We start from the raw sequence: 25,871 nt of genomic DNA on the forward strand, positions 1-25,871 counted from the left end.
CTCTAGCGTGTTTAGGTTTGCAAGCTTAACCAATTTATTCTAACTGATTAATTGATTGAACACTCCAACCTAATTATTACATCCCTTCCTCCTTACTGGTTGTCTCCAGACTGTTATCACATTGCAGATTTCAGTATAGCATCAGGATGGTCCAATGAAGAATAACTGCATTTATTTCGTGACTGATGAAAATGTGGGGACAGTTGTCAGAAAACAGGTGGGGGAGCAAATGTTTTGAAGTGCCAGATATCAGACCTCGACTCAGAAAGAAGGAGCTGCCTGTTGGAAACCATGTGTTAAATATTTTAAGCCTTCCAAGAGTTTGACTCACAGTGCAACACTTGGAAAAGTAAGAAAAGAAATCAGTTTCAGCTTTTCATTTTGCCCCTGATATAAGCCCCATTTAGATCAATGGGTAAATCAGTGTGGGATTGTAGGCTAAATGTCAAATCTAGGATGGCTGAGGGGTGAGCAATAGGAGGGAGGAATAAGTATTCTGAAGCTGGTGTTAATTTATCTTTCTGCGTATGTGTGTGTGTGTGTGTGTGTTTTTACAAAAACATGCCCATCCCCAACAGTTTTGTGTTCATAGTCACTGGCCCTTCTGACCCAGCGACGTTGTAATTGCAAGAAGAAACTGCTAAAGTAGCCCAACCCAACAAGATTTGCCTGGCTGATTTCCTTCTGGCTGATGTATCTTATTGTCTGCCCTTATCCATAGCCAGCCAATATATGAATGAAGTCCCTCAGCTGGGGATAGGCAGCAGTGTGTGAAGCAGCAGCAGTTTGAAGCAGCCAAGAAGTGGGTGTTTCTTGAGCTCTGAAAGTGCTGGCTGCTCCCCTAGCAAACCTGATGTGCAAGCAGAAGATTTGGGGTGTCATTGGAATGCTAAGCAGTGAGCCTCACCTGTTCTCAGTCTGTGTAGCAAATAAACACGGAGGCTGGAAAATGCTGCAAGCTTCCAGCGACGACCATGTTCCAATTCTCGCCGCTTAGAAAATTCTGGCACGCCTAACAATGCTAACCCTGCTTCCAGCTCAGTCAGGCCACTGGCTCATGTAGCCTGCTGTTGTATACAGTGGTACCTTGGTTTACAAATTTAATCCATTCCAGAAGTCCGTTCTTAAACCAAAGCATTCTTAAACCAAGGCGTGCTTTCCCATAGCAGTGGGGGAGTCAATTTACAAATGGAACACACTCAACACGAAGCCGAACATGTTCTGCTTCCAAGGCAAAGTTCACAAACCAAAACACCTACTTCTGGGTTTGCAGCATTCTTAATCCAAGTTGTTCATAAACTAAGCTGTTCTTAAACCAAGGTACCGCTGTATTCTGTTATCCGCTCTCCAGGGTTTCTGCTAGGTATGATCTGTTCAGCTGAAGATGTGGAGTACGGATGAGTATCATTTCTGGTGAACATATTTTTAAATAACAAGCAGTCTTTTGGCACCTTGTTATGGCATAAGCGCTGGAGGCAAAAGCATGGAAGTTTTATTTTTCTTTGGTCTGGTTACAGTTCAGGAAAGTATTGTTTCATTGGAAGTCTCCCTCCTCCCCGCCGCTTTGTTTTCATCTGCAAACTACAGCTGTTGATTGGAAAGTGCCACATTTTTCATTTTCAGAAGCCTGGGTCATACCCGGACAACCAGCCGGTGTGATTGTATCAACAGGAATAGTGTATATGCTGCTAATGAGACAGACTGTGCCCAAGGGAAGAGGCAGCATCAATGTACGAGAAGGGAAGGCAATGTTTGTTTTCAATACTGAGAGTTCAATGGTTCCTTACTTGAAAGCTCTTTAGCAGGTTAAAGCTAGAGAAATCTGGCACCAGAGTGGCAAATTTGGAAGATGCAGAACCGCTTGAATGTATGCCAGGGGAATTTTGCCAGGGGAACTCAGAAGTCGAAGATCCCCAGGTGCGCTTATGTTTATAGAACATTTATAGCTGGTGTCAGTGTAAGATAGCTGGGCTTTCTTAATAGACCATAATTAATAATAAAAAGAGACCTGCAGAATTGTAGGTAAAGAGGGATGGGAATCTTGGGCTGGACCTCAGCAACAGACATCTTCCAAAGGGTTTGTGGGGGAACTAAGTCACAGTGCAAGTGGGGCCCATTCTATCCCCTCCAGCCTTTTCGTGCAAAGCAGAGCATATATATTTGCATGTGACTTGCCACAACATAAAATGAGCTTAAAGTAATTACCATGAAAATGGGTAATCCAGCTGTATTGATGTATTAACTCGGTCTACTGATTTGTGATGTATTTTGTACTTCTTTTTTATGAATGTAATTTCATTGTTTATATGATGTAGTTCACTGCTGTGGTTTTTTTAAAAAAAAATTGTATTCATGTTGGCAGTTCAGAAATCTCTGCAAATAAATAAAATAAACATAAACATGAATATTTTACAATAAGAAGCTTCTAAAGAGTTAGTCTCAAGGTGCTGTCAAACAAATGTCTTTCTTTAACATATTACAAATGTGCCATGAATTTAAGGCAAAGTTTATTCAGAGCAGTATGTCTAGGCAGTGGTGCCCAAAGGTTGGTTAAACCGGCCCCTGCTGGGGGCGCAGGCTGGGGTGTGTTTGCGAAAATCACCACCAACATCAGAGGAGTCAGGGTTGCAGCCTAAACCTTTTAATTGTTTTAATGCTACTGAACAACCTGTTTTATCATTGTTGTGATTGTTTTATCACATTGTGGTTTTTCGGGTTTGTTTTTTGTGGTCTGAAACCATTTTGGGAAATTTATTGTAGAATGTGTGGTATATGAATATTTTCTCAAAAAAAAAAAAAAAAAGCAGCAGCAGCCAGATTATGTATGAGAGGTCATATTTTGCAATGCAGTGCAGCGCACATTTCCTGGATGTCTGGATTACCATTGCTTCCATCGTGATTTGACTGAGTTGCAAAAAGAGTGAAATCCCTTGCGATCGCCAAGTTCATTTGCCCATGCTAATTCTGTATACCTATAAACCCTGTCAGTTGAGCAAGTGTCATTCAGAAGACTTTTATCTACGAGATCCAGCAAAATGAAACTTTGGCACACCAGAGATATGCATGCAAGGCAAGCAAAAAGTTGAACACGTGATTCTGCCTTGAGTCAGACCTTTTGTCTGTCTAGCCTGGTATTGTTTGTGTGTTTTGATTGACAGGTTCTCCAAGGTCTCAAGCAGGGTTCCTTACTGCTCCTGCTCCCTGGGGCTGATCTTTATAGCTGTGCACTGAACTTGACATCTTCTGCATGCAAAGCGGATACCCTACCATTGAGCTATGATCCCTGCTCTGTCTTAACATAAAAAGAGGACATCATTGATGCCGCTCATGTCTGTTCTGTTGCCAAAGCAGAATAAAGCACTTATTCCTTAGTTAAACATTGTTTGGATACTTCGCACACAAAGTGCTTATGATTAGAAATACTTTGCTGTCTAATGTTTGTTTGTGTGTACAAACATAAGAGACGAGACAGCTGGTTCTCTCTCTGCCTTCTCCCTTCCCCATTGCATATGTGAAGGAACAGAGTGTGGAATATTCAAAAATGGCTGCCAAGGGTTGTTGTGTCCTGCCTGCAGATCTTTGGGAAACAGTGGAGTACAATGATATTCCTAAGGAGAAACAACAGGGCAACATCAAATGTAAATGAAGCTCACCACCACCACCAAAAATAGGCAGGCAGTGGATGAAAACATCTCCATATGAATGAAAACATACCAACTTTTGCTTACCCCCTCAAGGATCCTGATAGACTCAGTTGCTGTGTGGCAGGGGTAGAGAATTAGTGACCCTCCAGATGCTGGCTGCTACCACTGGGCGAGCTAGGTACTCATAGACAGTGATGCTGGCTATATTAGGGGCAATGGGGGGCATATTCAAGCAGCCCGTTCTCCGTGATCTTAACACAGCCAAAACAACTCCCCGTCTTTCCCAGTACAGCGGTTTCCCCCCTACCACCCAGCTGATGTTTGATCAAGGGGAACAGCAGTGGACAAAGTGGGAAGGAATCCGCAAGGCATGGCAGGGTGCATGGAGAAGCAGCCCAGAACCACTCACATGTGCCCTAAAGAAATGCAAAAATTCCTGCTTGGTAGTATTAAGCACTGGCGTGCACCTGATCCAACAGAGGTATGGCCTCATTAGGAAATTGTGAGCATGAAAAGTGAGCTGCACACTTGTTCCTCAGCTCTCACCAGCCCAGCCCAAACTGGAATTGTTCACAGTATAAAAGAGCAACCCTTTTTACAAACTCTGTTTCCTGCTGCCATTCATCCTATTTTCAGCTCCATCCATTTGCCCAGGAGGCTGCACCCAGAAGTAAGAAATGCTGGGGAGATTCTTTCTGTGTGTTCGTACCCCACCCACAAAAGAACTCTGGTCATTTCCAAGTTAATTTGCAGTGAGCAGTGGAGATCTCTCTGTCTCTGCATGTTGTAGAATATGTGTAGTTGAACAGCGTGGAACATAGCTTTGAGTCCGCATGCTTAGGACTATGCTGTATAAGAAGCAGGCGGTTATCAGTTTTTAAGAGTTTTATTTTCTGACAGATGATCTCAGATTCCATTTTCAGTAGTAATGTTTTTTCAGAGCTCAGACCTAGCCGTGCATGCTCCCTGGAAGTTAATTAAATTGCTGCCAGGAGGGCTTCTATTTTTTTCTTTAAATAGCTGACATGTTGGGTTTCCATTATAGCCCATAGGCTGCAAAGATAACTGTTGCCTGGTGTAGCATAACACAGACTATGTAATGAATTCTTGGTGGTTGGTGTGTGTAGGGGGGTTTTATTATTTGAGTGATAAACACAGTTTGTAAGAGGAAACAGTTTATATAAATACATATGCATACCCTGCAGACTGATGTTGTAGCTTAATTGAAAGTCACGAACTTCCGCATCAAACAGAAGGAATATGTATTTTGGTTTTTTTTCCTTCTGGCAGCATGCTTTACAAGTTGCAGATGTGCTGTGCAAATGCTCAGTGTCTGTAGCCGCATCTCATTGCAAACTCACTGAGAGGATTGTAATGATCATGATTTATGCATGTTATTGAGGGAAAAATTGGGAAGCTGTTCAAAGAAAGCAGCTGCTCTAATCTAAAAGCAGTCAGAGCCATGCTGTGGTGAAACACCTGTTTGCCACATTTCTCATCATAAAGCTGACTTGGCTATTTTAAAAAAACAACAACAACAAAGCAGCACAACCTCTGGAATCATTGGCAGGCTATAAAGCCTTGGATATCTTAGTTGGAACACAAAGGAGCTACCCAGTACCATCCAGGCTCTGCTAATGCAGAAATGTCCACCCTGAAGAGGAATAGCAATCTTTATCACAGTCTGGCCAATGGCTGATGTACTGGGTGGCTGTGGGTGGGGTAAGAGAGGCTCCCCAGAGCTTGGAAGCCTGCATGGAAAAGCACTTGCATATGTCCTAAAGAAATGTAAGAATGCCTGCTTGAAAGTAGTTAACACTAGTGTGGACCTGATCCAGCATATGTACTGCCTCCTGGAGGGTGGTGGGATGAGCTTGAAAAGTGAACTGCACACTTGTTCCCTTGCTCTCTCGCAAGCCCAGACTGGACTGGAATTGCCAAATTGTACTGAAAGTAGAGAGGGGCCTTAAGAAGTAGTCTAGGCCGCAACTCAAGATGCTGTGGCCAACCTTGATGCACACATGCTTTCCCATCCCCACAATACACGGGTAGCCAACAAGTTGCCCTCCAGATTATTTAGGACCCCAACTCCCAACATCCTGATGGGAGTTGATAGCAGGGGGAAGTCCAATGACAACTGGAGGGCACCAACTCTGCCATAATAGTTGGTGCATATTGGTTTTGTAGTAATTGCTGGGGTTTTTTATTCTGCTTATGGCACCTCCATGCTGATAGTGAAGAAATCTGAGATGAATGACAAAGAGCAGTCCCCTGTTAACTGAAATGGCAGAGAGACAGCAGGAATAGTCTCAGCTTTTATTGAACAGGATCAGTTGTGGAATTCTGAGAGATCTGTAGAAACATGGCTTTGCCAAACATTTTGTTCTTGGGTGGACCCTTCACCTAGGTTCATGTGTAACCTGTGTTAGAAACAGAGATGTGAAAGCTAGGAGCTAAATGGCTCCTAAAACCTAGGTTATGGGCACCGCAATGGAGTGTTTATGTGTGCTTTTTTTATAACGAGTACAAAGCTGAAAATGAACAAACTGCAGCTAAAATCTTATGTTCATTTTTCATGTGGTCTAGTCCTCATCTGAAGACTGCAAAAAACAAACCATACTTCCCCTGGCCACCTTCCTAATATTCTTATGAGGGTCCCTTCTCCAGTCTTCAGAGAGTGGCTGGAAGTGAGGAGGCAGAAAAAGGTCCTCCTTTTCTTCCAGCAGTGGCAGTTTTAATCTGAAATCTTAGGCTCAGTACTGCACCCAGAGCTCAGAAGCTGCTCAAGTTAATGAAATTCCCTGTTGCAAAAGGTGCCCAGGACAATGGGAGTTTCAAACACTGTGTGTAACCTTCCTTAGCACTTCATTTACTAAGCAGAAGTTTACTGAGTTGGTGTGTGATTGTCTGAACCAACCCTCTTTGCAGTATACTCCCAACAATGGAACTGGCTTTCTGAAGTGTGTTGTTGCCAAGTGGGTGTTTCCTGTCTGGAATCCTGAGGCATGGTAACAATAATCTCTCTGAGAGGGCAATGCCTGTTTATGGTATAGAAAGGAATACAGCATCTTGGACAAATACTTAAAGCTGTCAGGTTGATGCATGAGGTTGTAAGGACTTGGGTTCTATATGCATGATAAGGTTATCTAAAAGTCTGAGTGAAATGTATGGCACTACAAACGGTTGCATTTGCTTTGTGCTTTGTTTGTTTCTACATGGAATTTTAAGTTCCTGAGAGTCTAAAGCCACTTAATGTGCTAGACTTCAGGCTTGCCACTACATTCAGGATAAATATGTGCATGTAGAGACTTTTAATTTACTCTCACAGGGAGCTAGTTTTCAATTGGGGGAAGTATTTCTTTTTCAATTTTATACCAGGCAAACTATGAATTAAATAAGCTGCCGTGCTCAGCACCCAGGATTCTTAACAGTACTGCACTTGTGGCATTGTAAAAAAAACTTAACAGATTTATTGTGCTTTGTTGGGTACTTCATAGGTACAGCTACTTCTAACATAGCTTTTTAAATCTAAGTGATGAGCAACGTTCCGGTATCTTTCATTAACAAATATACCAATCTCTCATTGTGTGGACCAGAGAATTGACTAGGGATCTAAGATACATGATTTCAACTCTATTGTGTACTCATTGTGTGACTCAGGGCAAATTTCTTTTCTCTTAGCCTCAGCTCCCCATATGGGAAGAGTGTGGTGACCTACCTCACGGGGTTGTTGTGTTGATAAACCTTCTAAAGCAGGGACGTCCAACTCCCAAGAGACTGCGATCTACTCCCACCATAAAAAGCTGGCAGTGATCTACCCATTTGGGTAGATAACTCCATCTGCCACTTTTGTGATCGTGCGCAAATGAAGGACGGGGCAAGGGGGCGGGGCCAGATGTTCTTTTTCCACCACGGAGGAAATAGGGCCCGTGATCGACCACTAGCTGCAGGGAATCGACCAGTTGATTACGGTTGGCCAGTTGGACATCCCTGTTCTAAAATATTGCTCCACTTGCAGATGTTGTTAAGTGATTTATAGGTTGGATCCAGACTTACCAATCCTTCCATTCCCAGAAGGGACTGAGAATCTACAGAAGTTCTCGCTGAACAAAGAGGGCTCAAATTTTGCCAATTCGCTCCACCTTTCCCAACATCACCTCCAGTGCTGTCTTCCAGTCCTCTGGAGCAACTTTTCTGTGGAAAGACGCAATAGGCAAAAATCACCTACCCAGTTCCTCTAGCAGAGCACCCTGTGTACAAAGTTCCAATAGGTAGTCTGGATCTATCCTGATGTATTTTAGAAAGACATATCACAATGTAGTCTATGTGAAAACAGTATCTTCTTGTCATTGGTGCTGCTTTTTTGGTGGGGTGGAATAACAACTGACTATTATTGAAATACATATAAAAGGATATATGCAGTTTGAGGTTAACAGGGTTAACTTGTGGGCTGGGTTAACAGAAATAGATCTTAATTATCCGTATTAGAAGGCAATCAGTACATCCAAGTTAATTAGCAGGTGTAAATATGCCTGTAGAACAAACAGGGAATTTCTGTGAGAAAACAGTGGCCACAATCCAGCCAAAGTTAAGCGCTATCATTGATTACAATGGGACAGAACTGAAGCACATGTTTAAGGCTTTAATCCTACATATTGCACTTGGTGGTATTTATTTCTGCATGGACTTTTATAGGGTTGTCCTGTAATTCTCCCACTGAAATCAACATATATGTTGCTTTGGCTCAATTATGTTCATTATTTTAGAAAGCAATTAGCTAACGAAGTGTGATGATGTCAGCTGCTGCAATTTTGTTCTGTCAGTGGTGTCATTTCTAAAGAATTCAAGTGAATACAGAGATTAAGTGAGACAATTCATGAGATCTGTGGGAAATACTGTATTCATTAGACTTTTACATGCTTCCATCTGAGAAACAGATACAGTACTATACCTCTGAGCTATTGTTATTGTGCCTTGGGTGCCTATATGTAACATCGTAACAGTACCAGTAATTAATCTGCTTGGAATAGGGTTCCAGTCAGTCAGTTAGTGTAGTTGAGATAACTGGGTACGTTTAGGCTGGTGGGAAGAAGTTAGGGAGACATCATAGCTGTCCTTCAGAGATCTGATCGGCTTCAGGGAGAAGATGAACCAGGCTTGTTTTCTGCTGCTCCAGGAGGCAGGAATGGAACTAATAGATAGAACGGCAAGGAAGTAGATTTTAGCTGAACAATGAAATAGGCTACCTCTGGAGGCGATCAGCTCTCCTTAGCTGGAAGCATTGAAGTGCAGGCTGGACTTCCGTCTACCTGGGATGCTGTAGTTGCAAGAGTCCTAAATTGAGCCGAGAGTTGACTAAATGGTCTCTAAGGTCTCTCTGCTTCGATTCTGTGAAAACAAAAATGGGAGGTGTGGTGTTTATATGCAGCTCCACTCTGCTATTTCTGAAGCTTTCCCCTGACTTAGGTTTACTGTGTGCCCAGGAGACATAGCACAGACAGTGATTGCGATTTAATGCCACTTTCCCCTTGTAGTTTTGCCAGTTCCCTGTTGCTGGATGCATGCCTTTTTGTAAGCCGAGGTGCCTTTTGTTATCAAGCACATAGGACTGTGATAACAAGCTTTCAGTTTTGCTGCCGCACAAAGGAACCACGACTAATTTGGCTAATCTGACTTTTGTGCAAAGAGGAAGAACCCATGAGTGTTAGCAATAACAAGTCTGCAGCTCTTGGAAGCCTCATGGGAGACATCTTCTAGCATCATGCAGACCGTGAATAATCCCCACTCGCTCAACAATAAATCCGCAGGTAGAGAGGAACAGATCCGCTTCCTGCCTGGTGCATGGGAGAATCTGTCTGGTGCTCTGAGGTCATTCTTGCAAGTTGTAAGTGCCTGAATGAGATCATATGCCCATTGGTTATCCCCCCACCCCACCCCAAAAGCTGTAGGCTCTTTAGTTTCAATGCCCTTTGTAAATATGTGAACTGTGTATCTCAATTTAACATACACACACAATTAAGAAACCTATGTGAGTAGGGCCCTGGGTGCAGAAATGTATACCTTTGGACCACAGCTTCACATTTTGGGATCGGTGTATACAGTAAGCCTGCAGCTTATGTGCATTCAGATTTACATGTCTGGCAAAAAAAATTAAAAGGGGGCAGATGTCTGGGGGGAAAGACTTGGCCAATCCTGCCCACCATTGAACCCAATGTGTTTTGACTCTATGCGATATTGGCTCTAGGTGTAACCCCCAAAACGTAACCCCCATGTAAGTGACGGGCTTACTCTAAATTACTAAACACTGGTTAGACCTTTCAAGCATGGAGGCTGCATATGTTTGAACCAACAGATGGTTTCAGCCTCTAGGATGCTCCAGCACAAATTTGCTGTATAGGAAAGTGATACTGGCTTTCCCCCTTGAATTGAGTGATCTAGTGTTCCCTCCATTTCCATAGCTGGCCGTGAAGCACACTATTGCAGGTAAATGAAAGGTCGCTTATGAATTTTTGTTAACGTTAGTTTAGAAACTAGTTTAACTGAAAAGGTAGTGCTGATGTAGTCTTCGGTAATGTGAAGACGTTAGGCTGTTTGTAGAAGAATAATTTACAGCACGGTCCTCTCTGTGTCTCACTCAGCAATAAATCCTCTTAAATTCAGTGTGGGGTGTATTCCTGGGCAAACTGGATTAGGATATGGCCTAGTGGTATAGCAGTGAGTTTGGCTATCAAAGTAGCACACTTAGGCCCAAACTGGCCAGTGTTAGGGACTCATCTCTCTGTGACCTGATTGGCCAGTGTTGGCGTTTTGTTTATTTAATGTGCAACTCTTTTAGAATGATAGACATATTTTAGAATGCCGTTCTCAACTGAGTATATTCTTTATTGCATTTATGTACTGCTTTTCTCCCAATGTGTTCCAGGCAAATGGAACAAATTATTTTCAGACCACCTTCAAGAGCTGATGACACCAGCTCCCTGGCCTAGGCTTATAGAGACCAAGATAGAAAACAAAGTGGATTTTATTTATTTCTTTTCTCCCCTGAACACCTTGCCATGTTGCCAGACGGCACAGATAATGGACTATCTTTCTGGTTGCATTCTCTCTGGGCTGGATTTTAAGTGGTAATCTGAATTGCAGATGATCATCTGAATCCAACCTGAGCTTGAATACGCTGGCAGGTGAAGCTAAGGCAACTGGGGAAAAGGAATGAGCCAAAGCTAGCGTTTCAGACCCTGAAGTTCTGTTACTCATGGAAATAGAAGCACAGAATACAATTTGCAGCGCTGTGCCTGTGACATTATATTTAGACTTATTTGCAGTTGGGGAGGTAGCTTTTCCTCATGTCACATTGACATTGTGAGGTGGTTGGGGTTTTTTGCTTTCATCTGTAACATGTCACTCCGCTCAATTAATGAATCCATTCAGTTTATTTTCTTAGGAAAGTGTGCCATGCTACTCCTTGTTCAGTGGTGCGCTTTGTATTGCACACATTGTCATCTGGGTAGTGTTGTGTTGGGTTTGTGAAAGTTGATCCTGTGTTGTGAACAAGGGTTTGAAGTTTAGTTGATCTTCAGTTCTCCTGCAGCATAAGGAGTCTATCATTTTCAGCCCTGTCATAGGAAACCTCTGAATTACGGCTTGCACCTTCATTCAGTGTGTAGGAGGCGGCTTGCCTCATGATTTTTTTTTTTTTTGCCCATGGTTCTGAAATAGAAAAATAGGGCACTGTAGTTTGTCACGGGTGTGTTGTGAACGTATATTAGCCTCTTAGTGGTGAGCCACTGCAGAGGAGCTTTGAAGGAGGTGAAGAAGCTGTCATGTATACCACAGAGAACTAATGAACAGATTGCTTCAAAGTCGAGATGAGAGCAGAGATGTTTTATTTATTTAGAAGTTTTTTTACCCGCCGTTCACCTAAGGTCCCAGAGCTGATTACAACAATAGAATATGCAATTTATAAAAACAGATAAAACAGCTAACGTTTGTAAGAGCAAGGAGAACCATTTCAGCCAGAACAGAGCAGTATACATTCAGCGAAAGAGGAGGGTCCTACAAAACAAAATACCTTAAATGTCTAAGGCTATGGTATAGAAGAAGCGTCTCTTCAGCTTATGTCGAAAACTGTACAAGGAAGACTCTAGATACCGCTCCATGGGGTGTTCTAGCCTTGATTCAGGAACCTTTACACACAGATGCACCCATTCACACCCCCAAGATATTGCCTCCCCCCATTTCTTGGGAGTCAGAGACAACCTTGGGATATTGGGTGACATGACTTGACTTCGTCATTCATATACAATCGTACCTTTGTTTTCGATCAACTTAGTTCTCAAATGTTTTAGCTCCCGGATGCAACAAACCCAGAAGTGACTGTTCCGGTTTGTGAACTATTTTTGGAAGCCGAACGTCCGACAGGGCTCCTGCAGCTTCCAATTGGCTGCAGGAGCTTTGGTTTCCAAATGTTTTGGAAGTCGAATGGACTTCCAGAACAGAATCTGTTTGACTTCCAACGTACGACTGTACAGGTAACTCGCATCTTATGTAGAGGTTATGTTTGTGGTCATTGCTTGCAGATGCAAAATCATGTAAAGCCAGGAACCTCCAGAACTGTCCCCACTACAAGGTGTAGGATTGCTTGCCCAGCTTTGTGGAGCAGGGGTTCTAGGACACTGCCAGAGCGCTCACATCTCCTTCCCTTTTGCCACCTTCCCAAACCTGGGCAAGCCCAGCATTGCAGCATTGCCCAGGTGGTGGTGGGAGAATATATAAATGGGGAGTGGGTTACACACACACACACACACACACACACACACACACACACACCACACACTGTGCAAAGCTGTGGTTGCATAAGTAAAATAAGTGTAAGATGCGAGTTATCTGCTCAGTTATTGTACACTGGAATACTACTAGCTGAAAGTGTCGGCACAATTCATTGAAACACTATGTTTTTGTGAGATGGTACGAGGAAATGTGAAGGTTATTTCCATGTTATAGCCATGGTGATGGTGGGCCATTAACAAATGCAAAAGGTGTTGCAGTCTTCATGCAATGAACACGTGCATGCGAACAGCTTATAAGAATTGTTCCCGGTTTTCTTTTCTTTTGGGAGCAACTCTCTGAAAGAGGTTTGCTCAAATAACACTCAAGCGTTTGACATATAATGATATTTGAGGTCAGGAAGAAACTTTCCCACCACCTCAGATTGGCTGCAGCCCTTAGGAGAATCTCCTTGCAGATCGACTTTCTTGTCATCAATAGCTATTTGCCCTGCAGGCGCTGGACTACAATGGGCCTGCTCTGTGGTGGGTGGAGACCTAGATTCTGGTGAGAACTGGCAGCTGAAATAGAATCCTTTTATTTCCTATAGGAACACTTGTGTTAAAGGACCACAGTTGAATTGGAGTGCTTGTGTTATCCACACATGCAGACATATTCTCACTCCGTGTGTGTTTTTCAGTTAACTGAAAGTGTTAAAATAATGGCTTGGATCCTGTGAATAGAACTCAGTTCAGTGAGGGCAGTTTTTGCTTATTTTCTTATTCCCTTTGTTCCATGAAAATGTGCTCCAGAGGGATCAGGGAACAGCATGGGAGGTGGTATGGGGCGTTGCAGGACAAAGGGGGAGGCCTCCTCCCTCCTTCTGGCCAGCAAGAGCCTTTCTTGAACTGCAGAAGGGCAACTGACAATTTATCCCAGTGTTGTCGTGTGTGTGTGTGTGTGTGTGTGTGTGTGTGTGTGTGTGTGTAAACATAAGCAGTTAGAGCTTAAATCTGATTTAAAAAAAAAAAATATATTCCAGTTCTGGGAGAGGTGATTCTTGCTGCCAGAAAGGAGATATTTCTCTTGACAGGAGGCTCTTTCCAGAAATATTTGGATGCCAATGCTGCGATAATACTATCACTGCGGTGGGGTACCTTTTTCAGCCTTCATTCCCATGGGCAGCTTCCCTGTGTGTTTGTGTAAGTGGTGGATGGGGCCAGAGCCAACGTTGGGTGAAGCAGCAGATGTGAGACTTACCTTTGTACAGTAGACTACATGCTAGCCAGGCAGAAACCAGAGGTCTCTATGCATGCGTGCACACACACACACCCCTCCATCCTCTGCCCAGACAACCAAAATGTTTTCTTGCAGTTCAGGGAGGCATTCCAGGCAGACAGAAGCACACAAGGAGGGCGCTCACAGCAGGGCAGTTGAGTGGTATGTCCTGGGGACAGTCAGTCCTGAGGAGCAGATAGAGAGGACTGGAGGGGTGCATTTGGCCCTTAGGCCTGGGGTTCCCCACCCCTGGGCTACCACACTGTTAGGAAATCCTTCCCTGTTTTTGGACAGGTGCACATCCAGAGAGATTCTGCAACAGAGGGTTGGGAGGGAGTCACACTTTTCTCCTGTGCTGAATTATTTAAAGATTCTGTGAGTTCAGTTTAGAACAAGGCACCTTGTATAAGAAGTCATGCGTCAGCTTATTCCATTGGGAAAAACGAGGCACGTGTTAGTGACTCAGGAAGCCCAATGAATTACTGATACAGAAAAGTCATGTTGGTGCTTGCTGATCTCTGCTAAAAGCATGCAGAAATCCTGCAGAAACTCGTTGGCCTAATTAAGCAGATAAACAGAAAGTATTGCCCACTTTTCTTTTCTGCCAGCAACCACACATGCCTTTTTGTCTTCATAAAATAATTAAATGGATATCTGCCCAAACCCTACATCTTGGGGCCAAGTTACAATTTCCTTTTAACTTTCTCTCTCCTATTTCTCCCCCCTCTCTAAGAACTAGAATAGTGAGAATGCCTTAGCTGATTATTATTATTTAGACAAAAAGTGGAATCAGATTTGCTTTAGTAATCTTAAGAGATGTGTCCATGTTAGAGAACGCGGGGATTTGCTTTATCGACTGGTTGAACCAGAAGGTATCGTTTCAGCAAAGAATATTCAGTGGCTGATGAGTATCACCGCTTCTTTTTCTTCGGCAGCCAAATTTCCTCAGTTGCACTGTGTCCCTAATCAGAAAAGTAATGCAAGTCCACTTCTTTTGTTCAGAGTTGTCATGCAAGAAGGCCTATAGGGTTACGTTGCTATGACAGCTGGACTACACTATGAATGAACCCGCTTCCGAGTGGCTAAAACTCAGCCCCCTTTTCCTAGAACCAACTGGGCAAGTCTTACTGATTCCAAAATAGTTAACACTCTTCCATTCTTTTGTTTTCCCGTGCACTTCCAAGTGATGAGAATGCAAGGAAAGATCTAAAGAACTTGCCTGCCTTTCCTACCAAGACGCTACAGGAACACCCATCGCTCGCCTTTTGGTAAGACACATTTATTTTTTGTTTCACTTGCTTTTCACGCTTTTATCCTCCCCTTCTTCTCTAAGCAGAATTGGAAGGGTCGGAGAGTCACAATGTCTCTTCCATGAATAGGAAGGGCTCTTTCCATACTTGTGGTCCATGAAGTAAGGATGAGGAGATTTTTGACAAGTTTCACTTCCCATCCTTCCCAGCACCACCTTGTTCTGGAGGGTTCTCCAGCCCTCCTAAACAGCTTTTCAATGGACAAAGGAGGCTGCAGGGAGGAGGAGAGGAAGAGGAACTGGGCAGAAATCACCTCCCCTGTTTCACTCACAGGGACTCTAGATCCAAGCCATAGTTTCTCTTCTCCCCCTGCCTCCAGCTCCCCATATTATCCTCACAACAGGCCAGCAAAGTAAATTAGGTCTGGCTGTGCCTTGCCCCCAAGGCCATCCAAGGACTTCCACCTCTGAGCAGGGGTTTAATCCAAGGTCCTCCTGGCCCATCGAACACTTTATCTGACGCCCTAAATAACACATATTTTCATGAGGCTGTCGAAATTTCCTCCCAGCTACTATTTGTTTGAAAAGCTGTTGAACACATAGCATAGATGTATTTAATACAGACACTGCCCAAGTTCTGTAGGTCGATAAGTGTATCTGAATCCAGGGCCAGGATTTAAAGATTAGTTCAAATGTTTAAGGAAAACATAGGAATGTTTTAAAGGAGTTGACTTTCATAAGATGATCTCTCTCCAAAGTAAACTCGGGGCTGTAATCCTGGGACTAAAAAAAAAATGCTATTATGTCCCCTGCTCAGTCTTCTCTAGGCTAAACATACCCAATTCCTTCAACCTTTCCTCATAGGACTTGGTTTTCCATACTCTGACCATCTTCGTTGCCCTCCTCTGAACCTGTTCCAGTCTCTCTTCATCCTTCTTAAAGTGTGGCACCCAGAACTGGGCCCAGTATTCCAGATGAGGTCTACCTAGTGCAGACTAAAGTGTAACTATTACTTCCCATGAGAGTTACGTGGCCATCTTTGTTGTTGCCGCTTCATAGTCCATTGCTGTCATGCTGATAACTCACCTTCATAAACTCAAGCCGCACTATGAAATCTGTGGTTAGCAGAGAGGGCAAGTCATTGATCATTTACCACAGCTTTTGGGCTGCAGTTTTGCACACAGGTAGGTGTTGCAAGCTCAGTAAGTTTTAAGCAGTGTATGTAGGGTAGCAGCCTTTGTGGGCCCCACGGTGTTGCTATCTTTTTCTCTAGCAGGGCTCCTGTGTCTTAACAATATCAGTGTCCTGCAGAAATTCAACAGATCTAGCTATTCCAGTCATTGCTGGCCCATGTAAGCCAGGATTATCCCTGTCAAATACCTGCATTTTATGCAACTATGAAAGGTCCTGGTAAGGCCTGTAGCAGACTGTAAGACACTTTAGCTTGAATCCAGAGTTCCTGTGAGCTGAGCTCTGCTCACAGGATGCTCCTGCTAGAGGAAGAGGTGAGAAGGTGATTTTCACCCAGTCCTTCTTCCTGCCGCAGCACTGCAGGCCACTTCCCACACTATTTCCAGAGGGTCTCTCAACCCTTTAGAGTAGCTTTCAAGGGATTATGGGGGCAGGCAGGGGTGGAGGGGGAATTGCCTCTTCCTCTAGGTGGAGCATCCTGTGATCAGAGTTGAGCTTACAGGAACTCTGGATCCAAGCCCAAATGTCTTAAAAGCTGCTACTGCACTCCTTCCTCCACTCAGCAGGACTCTTCTGCCTTTAACAGCAGTCAAATTCACTGAGCAGCTACATTATGAATGGCTGCACAATGATTATATTACCTTCATTATCAGAGGTGATATGCTTCAATACCAGTTGCTGGGGAGTGCTATTACACTCATCTCTTGCTTATGGGCTTCCCAGAGGCCTCTAATTGTAAGAACAGGATCCTGGACTAGATGGGTCTTTGGCTTGATCTGGCAGGGAACCACTTAACTTCTTCTGTAATTTCCCCCAAAGATAATGTATTGGTATAGGCAGTTTTCTGACATAGGCACACTTTTGTCTGCAAGTTCTCATCATGGTGATAAGTGATGCAGTAGGGAACCTAACATAACTCCACCTGCTTTTTGCTAAATTTCAGCTTTGCTGTGCTTGCAACTCGTTCAATGCTTGTGTCTTAGTAATTGGACATTCTACAATAGTGTGCACGATATAGTAGGGTTAATTACAAATTAGAGCCCATCCTGCTATATCAAGGAACAGACACATCGTTCCGTTCTGTGTAGCTCAGTTCCTGAATGTGCAAGAGTGCGCACCTCACCAGAGAGGTTCTTAGCGGAGTGTTGTATGTTTGCGTGTGGAATGGTTTTCTGAGTGCCGTCAAACATTATTATTTGGTATAAAATACTTCTGCCGCCTCCTTAACCATTTTGCTTGTTCCACAGTGAGGACAGAGTCATTGAACATTATGTAAAAAATAAGGGGCTGACCAGAGGACAAGCGATTGTTCAGTAAGTGTTTCACTTGGACATTTGTGGAGTGAGGTGGAGTGCAGAAGGGGCTTCACCAGTGGTCTGCTAGGTTGACATGGTTCTCGGTTAGTCACTGGTAGGCACTGATGGTCAGTGATTACATGCTGAAAAATGACTTGCCCACCTGTAGGTCGCAAAGGCATGGACAGCAGATCTTTGGACCAGTTCCCCAATTCCCCTTCCACACTGTCTTTTCTCCTGAAGACTCCACAGTGCCTTTCATAGCCAGGAGCCTACTTAAGAACTGACCCAACAGCTGAAGCTGTGCAAACAACTGAACATTCTATGAATAGGCACTAGCTTGGTCAGGTCTCATTTCCTGGTCGTATCTCCCTGAGGTTATGTGTACTTGACTATTCAAATGTCTATCATATAGCCTGGTCAGCTACATTTACCATGGAAGTGTACTCAGAAGAACATAAAACACACCTTAGAACTAAGCTTGGAAAACAGTGCAGACCTGTATTGTTAGAGAGCTCAGCCACAATAATTGGAGCCAAGTTTTTAATGGAGTTCAGCTGTTAAGCTGGCAAGTAGAACAGGGGCTGAGCACCTGTGCCAAATTGCACAGCACAACTTTTGGTGGTGTTTTTTAATGGGAGACCACGCTAATTCCATTCTGCTGAGCTCTTTTGACATTTTTTTGACCATGCAGTTTGTTGCTGTGCTTGAACGCATTTGTAAACATACTTCAAACATAGCTGTTGACTGATCTGTTCTAAAAAAAAATTAAGGGGCAATAGGGAGAACCCTCTGCTGCAGCTTAAAGAGGAATAAAAAAAATCAGAGAATGTGTGCTTAGAGAGAACTTCACAGAAGAGCCGGCCCATTTACTTATGAATCTGTCTGCACAGGTACATGAAAGTGGTTGAAGCTTTGCCTACATACGGAGTCCATTACTACGGAGTAAAGGTTAGTGACTGCTGCAAGAGAACTTAAGTGCCTTGGGGCGGAATTCAGCATTGTGCTAAGTGTGGTACAAAGTCTGCTTGTACAATGGGACTTCCCCCCCCCTTCTCCCTCCTGCTTGCCCCCTTCAACCCTCCAGAGCATATTTAGGGGGTGCTTGCAGGGGAGGAGGGGGGGAGCCCTGTTGCATGAGTGGACTTCGTTGCACGCACACAGTAATTTAGTTGAATCCCACCCACAGAGTTGGAATTTGGAAAGAGCAGTGCCCCCCCCTAGAAAAAAACAGGAGGGGACACATACTTGGCAGGCAGAAGGTCCCAGGTTCAGTCCCTGGTGGTGGGGAAAATTTCAGTTTGAGGCACTGGAAAACCACTGCCAGTGAGAGTAGACCAACCGTCCTTGACATGCTGCTGTCCACATGTTGGACTGAAGCCCCCTATCATGTCTGGCCATTAGCCATGCTGGCAGAAGTTGATGGGAGTCAGAATCAACATCTGGAGCAACACTCTTGCTTTAATTCAGTCTGTTGTTTTTAATATAACAACATACATGTGGTTCCCAGGTGTTTGTTCCCCTTGGCAGTGATTAGACCCAGACCTGCATAAACTTCAGCAAGATGGTGGCCTCATGTGCTTTCAGACCATACTGTGAGGCCATATGCTAGGAACCGTGTGTCATCTTCCACACACAAAAACACAAGATGTGGCATTTTATTTATGTGTGCAGTTTTAAGCAATTCATGGTAAGCAATTTTAGGGCAGGGTCACATTAAAAACACGGACAAATACAGCATTATTTGGTAATAACTTAAGATCACACATACCTAATGTATACATTTTATAATCCCATACGTTCCTGATTAAACTATGCAAGCTTGCCAATATATGTTCATAATACAGTTGTTGAACAATGCCGACTTCACACTAGCAAGCTAGTGGCTGAGAGATTGAGCTGTGAACCAGAAAGCCCTAGTTTACTTTGGCTGTGAATGCATTTGGTGGCCTTAGGCTAGCTGCCGTTTCTTAGCCTCTGAACCTCGTCTGCAATAGGTGGATGATACTAATAACCTGTATTAAAGGCTTGTGGTCAGGTTTACTGACACAGTGTGTTGGCTGCATAATGCTTCATGTTATTATCTCCTTAACTGAGAAAGAGAGACCTGTGAAACATGAAATCTTGCACAGGTCCCTCAAAGAGGAGGCAGTCACACAGTAACAAGATAAGCTTACTCTGTTATCATATGCTCGTGCAAAGCAATAAATGCAGGGTGATCTACTAAAGGCAGCAAGATGTACTTTGGAGTAAAGTGCCAGGGATTGTGCTGCATGTGTACATAGCCCATTCTTTCCTCTCAGCAGTGTCCCAGGGCAGCAGTACTTTGGACATACCCCTCATCAAACCCCTTCTATTGTTGTTGTTTTACCGCCCACAGATTTTCCTCAGCTTGCGCCCCGCCTGTAGCCACTGTTTCAAGGAATGCAGCCTTCTCGCTTCCTCACTGCTTTCTGCCTGTTTGCACAGCATCTATCTTCCAGCTGGGAAAGGAATGGCAGACCACTTTAAACAATAATCCCCGCTCAGTTGGCTGCAGGTGTGCTAACAAAGAGCTGCTTTTCGTCTCCCTAACCTGCAGATACTTGTTGCAGAACAAGATAGTTTTTAAACGCTACTGCATCAACTCGGCAGCGCTTGACTCCTACTTAGGTCTCGCCACTTGTGTCCTTTCTGTTCTTCAGGATAAACAAGGGATCCCATGGTGGCTCGGGATCAGTTATAAAGGAATCGGCCAGTACGATTTACAAGATAAAGTCAAACCTAGGAAGGTAAGTCTCTCTGTGTGTGTTTTGTAATACATAGGTGCGGGTGCAACTTGAAAAAAAGATGATTAGCAAAGTGTTCCTCTGTTCAGTGAAAGAACTGAATCCAGTGTAATCTAGCTTTTATTAGGGACTGAGCCTTTAGTGCGGCAGGCGCTGCCCAGTGGAACTCCCTGCCAACAGAAGTTTGACAGGAATCACCCTGATTACTCTGTTATTGAAACAGGCCTTTTGAAATGTGAATTTCTTTTCATCTGCCATTTTTTATTGATCCTTTTATTGATTTTATTGTCATGTCAGGGGGCTTTCTGTTGTATACTGACTCGCTGTGTTTTTTATGAAAGTGTTTATATAAATAAACACTGTGTGAGAGGCACAATACAGCATTTTTTACGAAATTGTTTATTTAAATAAACACTGTGTGAGAGGCACAATACATCATTTTTTACGAAATTGTTTATTTAAATAAACACTGTGTGAGAGGCACAATACAGCATTTTTTTTGCCGTGGTGGGGGAAATGTGTGCCTGTTCTGTTTCTGCCACATCTGTTAAAGAAGCTGTCATGGGCCAATGGGAGGGGGGAATGGACTTGCCACCTTTGTGGGAACTATTTTATACAAACTTCACAGAAATATATGGCCTAGTTTGTGCATCCACTCACTTAGGGTTGCCCTTTCTCTCTCTCTCTCTCTCTCTCTCTCTCTCTCTCTCTTTCTTTCTTTCTTTCTGTCTTTCTGTCTTTCTGTCTTTCTTTCTGTCTTTCCTTTGCCTCCATATTTTTAACCCTTCCCTGGCATGCAGTTGTGTAATGCATGACACTTCTTCTTGCCAGGGAGAGAACCAATGGGAAAAGCTTTGCCCACTGACTTTCTGTGTGTCTGTTTACAGATAGGTAGCCGTGTTGGTCTGCCATAGTCAAAACAAAAAAAATTCCTTCCAGTAGCACCTTAAAGACCAACTAAGTTAGTTCTTGGTATGAGCTTTCGTGTGCATGCACACTTCTTCAGATTCTTTTTCTGTGTGTCTGTCCGCCATCAAAAGTTGGGGAGCAGGCCTTTTGGAAAGGACATGTCCATTTGCCATGATTAGGTCAGTACTAAAACGTGATTAGAATAAATTCTTTGTCCATCTCACTGAGGGGCCGGTGGCATCACAGGTGAACCTGTGGTGTGGCATGAGGATAGGTGGGTAGGCTAAAACCTTTTGTCATCCATCGTAAGCAGCATATCAGAACAAAATAAGCCTAACCCTCTTACCCTACCAAAATAGAGGCCATGGTCCTGCCCCACTGCTTTCTCTTGCCATCCCTAAAAGGCCCCTTTCCTACTCCCTGGGCATATAATGTGTATAGGAACTGTCCCAACTCATAAATCATAAACACGTGCAAATCATAAACTTCTGGAAGAGCTAATTTCCCTTGCTGAGTGTAGCAGGGATGCTTTAATGCACGTGACTATCCCACAGGGAAAACGCACCTTGCTTCTTTGCAGCCACACCTCTGTGCTTTATCTACATATCAATGCCAAGAGCTAGCTATTTTGCTCTTCTTCCTGCTCCCTAGATCATTTAGGGGTCAACACCTCAAATGCATTTTCTGCCAGCTGCACATTTTGCTGCTGTCTCAGAATACAAGTCAGGTATGTGTAGGAGTGGTACATCTGGCCAGATTTTTTAGCAGACGTCTATATTTGAAAAAGTATCTCAATGTGAAATTCATTTAATACCGTAAAAGAGGCAGATCTTACTGGACAAAAGGTCTGCCACAGAAAATGCTCTTTCCCATGTCCCCAACTGTTCCACAACAATGCAAGTAAATACTCCAGAAACAATTAGTCAACATGCCTCAATTTTGTTTTGTTTATCCAACCATCAGTTATTCATCTGGTACAGGAGTAGCTGACCCTATGGCTCTCCAGATGTCATTGGACTCTTAACTCCCATCATTCCTGACCACTGGCCATGTTGGCTAGGGATGATGGGAGTTGTAGTTCAGTGACTCCTGGAAGACCACAGGTTAGCAATACCTGATCTAGAACAAACAAGCAATGGCTTGACTATGCAGTGATCAAATTATTCAGTGAATTTGTTTTCATTTTTTAAAAAAATGTATATCTTGCTTTTGTGTTCAAAAGTTGTTGTTGCTGCTGCTGCTGCTCTGCTGTTGTTGTTTGGTTGTTGTTGTTCCTGAACAATTGCCTGTAATTGCCTGCTCTTTGGTAAAACACTGGTTTGGAAGAGGGCTGGGTAGTCTTAACCTGGGGCTTAACCTGGGCTTCCAGGGTAAAAGGAAAGTTGACAATTTAGGTATAGCGCTGCTCATTCTTAAGCAAAGCATCATTGTATGTTACTACTTACTACCAGGGCTTTTCACAGGAACTCAGTTCCGTCACCTCTCAGGTGGGTGCCATTGTCATTATAAGAGAACAAGGGAGGTGTTCATGGAGAGTTCTGGCACCTCTTTTTCTAGAAAAATAGCGCTGCTTAGGAGTCCTGAATTGTGCATCTAGGCTAGTGTGGTATGATGGTTAGTGTGTCAGACTAGGACTGGGGAGACGAATGTTCAAATACCCACCCACTCATGAAACTCACTGGATGATCATGGGGTAGTCATTCAGCTTAACCTCACTGGGTTTATTTTAAATATGAAGGAATGTATCCCACAGTATTTTTTATACCACTTGTCATTAAAGAAAGTCAGAGTTATTTCCTGGGGGAGTGGGAAGAGAACTATGTACACTAGCTTCAGTTCCTTAGAGGAAAGGTAGGTTTTTAAATGTACTTATTAATACATATTTCCTCAGAAATAAGTTCTTTTTAGTTTAGTGTGACTTAAGCCCAAATAATGGTTTTAGGATTACAGCCTTAAACACTTAGTTGTCACTGCAAGCAATCTTTCACACCATTTGAGACAATTCTAGGGGAATCTGTGCTTGTTAATCTGTGCTTAATTAATACCAATTACTGGGAATGGTGATACAGCAAATGGCAGGTGTTTCTGCGTGCCACCACACATAAAAATAGACATTCTGCAGTCTATTTTCCAAAGCAACACACACACTTACGCAGCTCCTGCAGTATCTACACAGTATAGACCACAAATGGAAGGGAAAGCGGGTGGCAAGTTTCGATGCCAGCCAGCCTCTGGAAACAGTGACTCCTACTAAATGGAGTCATGGAAGAAGAGATGATAGTACAAACAGTTTCTTTGCACAGAGGGTGGTTCTTTGTTTGCCATGTGCAGTAAACTGTAAAAGTAAGCAAAAGCAACTAAGCGAGGAGTAGCTGCAAGGAGAAATAAATACATATGTTTAGCAAGGGTGTGAGAGAGAGGTGTACAGAGACTGGTGTGATTGGTGCATCAGGTGTCGAAATAGTTTCTTTCAGCACACACAGAAAAAGTGATGCATACAACCTCAGTTTGGTTACCAAAGTATAGCCAGTCAGTTAGATGGTTCGTACATCCAGTTAAGTGTCTTTTTCTTCACAATGGTCAGTGAGATGGAATTTAGCCTTATTCTGTCTCTAGGAAACTCTCGGAAACATAGTCTAGTTTTGTCTAGTCCTGTTGCCCTCTGCATGTTGTTGACCCCAGTTCTTATCATTCCTGGCTGAGACTGATGGGAACTGGAGTCCAACAACGCCTGGAAGGCTACAGATTCCCCATCCTTGGTTTAGTCCAATGGACAGCCACTCTTCAGAGTCTTAGGATTTTAGCCACATTCCATGATGATGCCAAAGAGTAAACTTTGAACCTTATGCTTGCCAAGTCTGCTTTATGTGTGTGAGGAATGACCTCTCCCAAAATCTGCCCTCCCGTTCCATTTCTTTTGCCTACATTTACATCTCTCTGTGTCTCCCTGCCCCATTGTGATCAGGGATGTAATTGCTTTGCAAGTTAAGGGACACTTAGCCTTGGCTCTGCCAACAGAGTTTTGTTTTGTTTTTTTAGAAGAAATATACAGAAGCCTGTTATTACCTAGTCAAAAATAGCCTACTGGCTGTCTTACCTTAAAGCAGAGCAATATAGCAGAATCTTTATGGACTTTGGAGTACCATTTGTTTGAACTCCTTACCTCATCAAAGCTACAGATAGGTAGCCATGTTGGTCTGCCATAGTCAAAACAAAACAAAATTCCTTCCAGTAGCACCTTAAAGACCAACTAAGTCAGTTCTTGGTATGAGCTTTCGTGTGCAAGCACACTTCTTCAGATACACACCTGTATCTGAAGAAGTGTGCATGCACACGAAAGCTCATACCAAGAACTGACTTAGTTGGTCTTTAAGGTGCTACTGGAAGGAATTTTTTTTGTCTCATCAAAGCTATTACTCTCATGCACATTGAGCATGCCTAGAAGCCTGGCATGCTTTTTCCTGACATCCTGGCTTTGTGCATGTGTAGTGTTTGTATGTACATTGTTTTTAAACACATGAGGCCATGGAAACATGACATTCCCCCACGCCTAATATTCTAAAGAGGTGCATTGCCAGCAGGGTTGGTTCTACATGTGTAGCTCATCCAGGGAGACATCTGGTAGAGCCTTGCAGCAGGGCTTTACAACTTCACCACACATGGTAGACCACTTGTTCTGAAAGATAGTGCATCAAACTCCTCCTCCAGGTTGAAATGAGCCAACCAAGAAGAGGGCTAGGCAAGAAAATATTCCCTCTGGTACTTCAGCTTTCTGTATGTAGATTACGTACTGACATCTATCTGAGCTATACTGCTTGAAGGCGTTGATTAGTTTTAACAAGACAACTCAGCTCCTTTACTCAAAAGCAAACATTTTTGCAGCACCTCCTTCTGCAAGCCAACCATAGACTTCAGGTAATTTCTTAAAGGAGAAGTGCCTGGACTTGATTACACCTGTAAACTTCACCCTCTGACCTGGAAGCCCTGCCCTTCTAATCATAGGGATTATGGAGCAATATAATGTTACTTGCCAAGGCAGAATACCTTGGTTGTTTATAAGACATAGGGGCACTGCACATGTGATTAGGAACACAGGAAGTCACCTTGTATGAGGTCGAGTCACTGGTCTATCTAGCCCAGTATTATCTAGTGGGACAGGCTGTGGTTCTCCAGAGCTTCAGGCAGAAATCTTTCTCACCATCTGCATACTATACTTGTTTTTGATTTGTCTTTTAGTTTATTTTGTCTGTGTTTTGCCTTCTTTTTAAGCTGCTTTGAGGCATTCTCTCTCTCTCTCTCTATATATATATATAGCAACTAACACATACAATTAACAGCAATCCTTTTAATGAACATGGGACCTTCTGCAGGCAACATATGGGATCTGCCCTCTGAGGTATGATCCTTGCAATAACCATGCCTGTTTTTCTCTGTAAGGCTAGATTTGCAGGTGTCTTAAATGTTTTTCATCAAAAAGAATTGTCTACATGGGAGGTCTTGTATTATAATTTTCTTAAATGTTTATGCTGAGAATTAAAAGCCCTTCATCAAATGTTTGACCTCTGTGTGTGTTCAATTTTATTTCCCCCTCTCAGAATCAAGTGGACATTTTGCCTAGCTAGATTCAACTAGTGTGCCAAATTTATTATTACTATTACAGTTAATTTCTTAATCACCTTCTAAGCCACCCGTTTCAATGTGATTTACAAAATGAGTGAATTTTCTCTATGTATTTCATTTCACTTAATGTGAGTATCTCTCAGTGAAACAATTC

At 43.2% G+C, this 25,871-nt stretch overlaps 1 protein-coding gene and 1 long non-coding RNA gene across 13 annotated transcripts in view; one reads left to right on the forward strand and one right to left on the reverse strand.

Annotated features, from left to right (window-relative positions):
• FRMD4B (FERM domain containing 4B) overlaps nt 1-25,871 on the forward strand; it is a 236,393-nt gene that overhangs the window by 156,289 nt on the left and 54,233 nt on the right. For all 12 annotated transcript variants that reach the window (XR_014560473.1, XR_014560474.1, XR_014560475.1 and 9 more), the window contains 4 exons: nt 14,870-14,953; nt 17,373-17,438; nt 18,314-18,371; nt 20,105-20,191. Coding sequence is in view for 6 of the 12 variants with exons in the window: in XM_083723363.1 (XP_083579489.1) it covers nt 14,870-14,953; nt 17,373-17,438; nt 18,314-18,371; nt 20,105-20,191 (295 nt within the window). In the remaining 6 variants the exon portion in view is untranslated. The remainder of the gene's footprint in view (nt 1-14,869; nt 14,954-17,372; nt 17,439-18,313; nt 18,372-20,104; nt 20,192-25,871) is intronic.
• Nucleotides 5,948-9,032, reverse strand: LOC310838280. Its single transcript, XR_014560885.1, has 2 exons — nt 8,891-9,032; nt 5,948-7,838 (listed from the first exon to the last, which is right to left on the reverse strand). It is a non-coding gene; the product is annotated as an uncharacterized lncRNA (long non-coding RNA).

Source organism: Podarcis gaigeae, assembly GCF_964106915.1.
Source record: "Podarcis gaigeae genome assembly, chromosome: 2".
NCBI lineage: Eukaryota > Metazoa > Chordata > Lepidosauria > Squamata > Lacertidae > Podarcis > Podarcis gaigeae.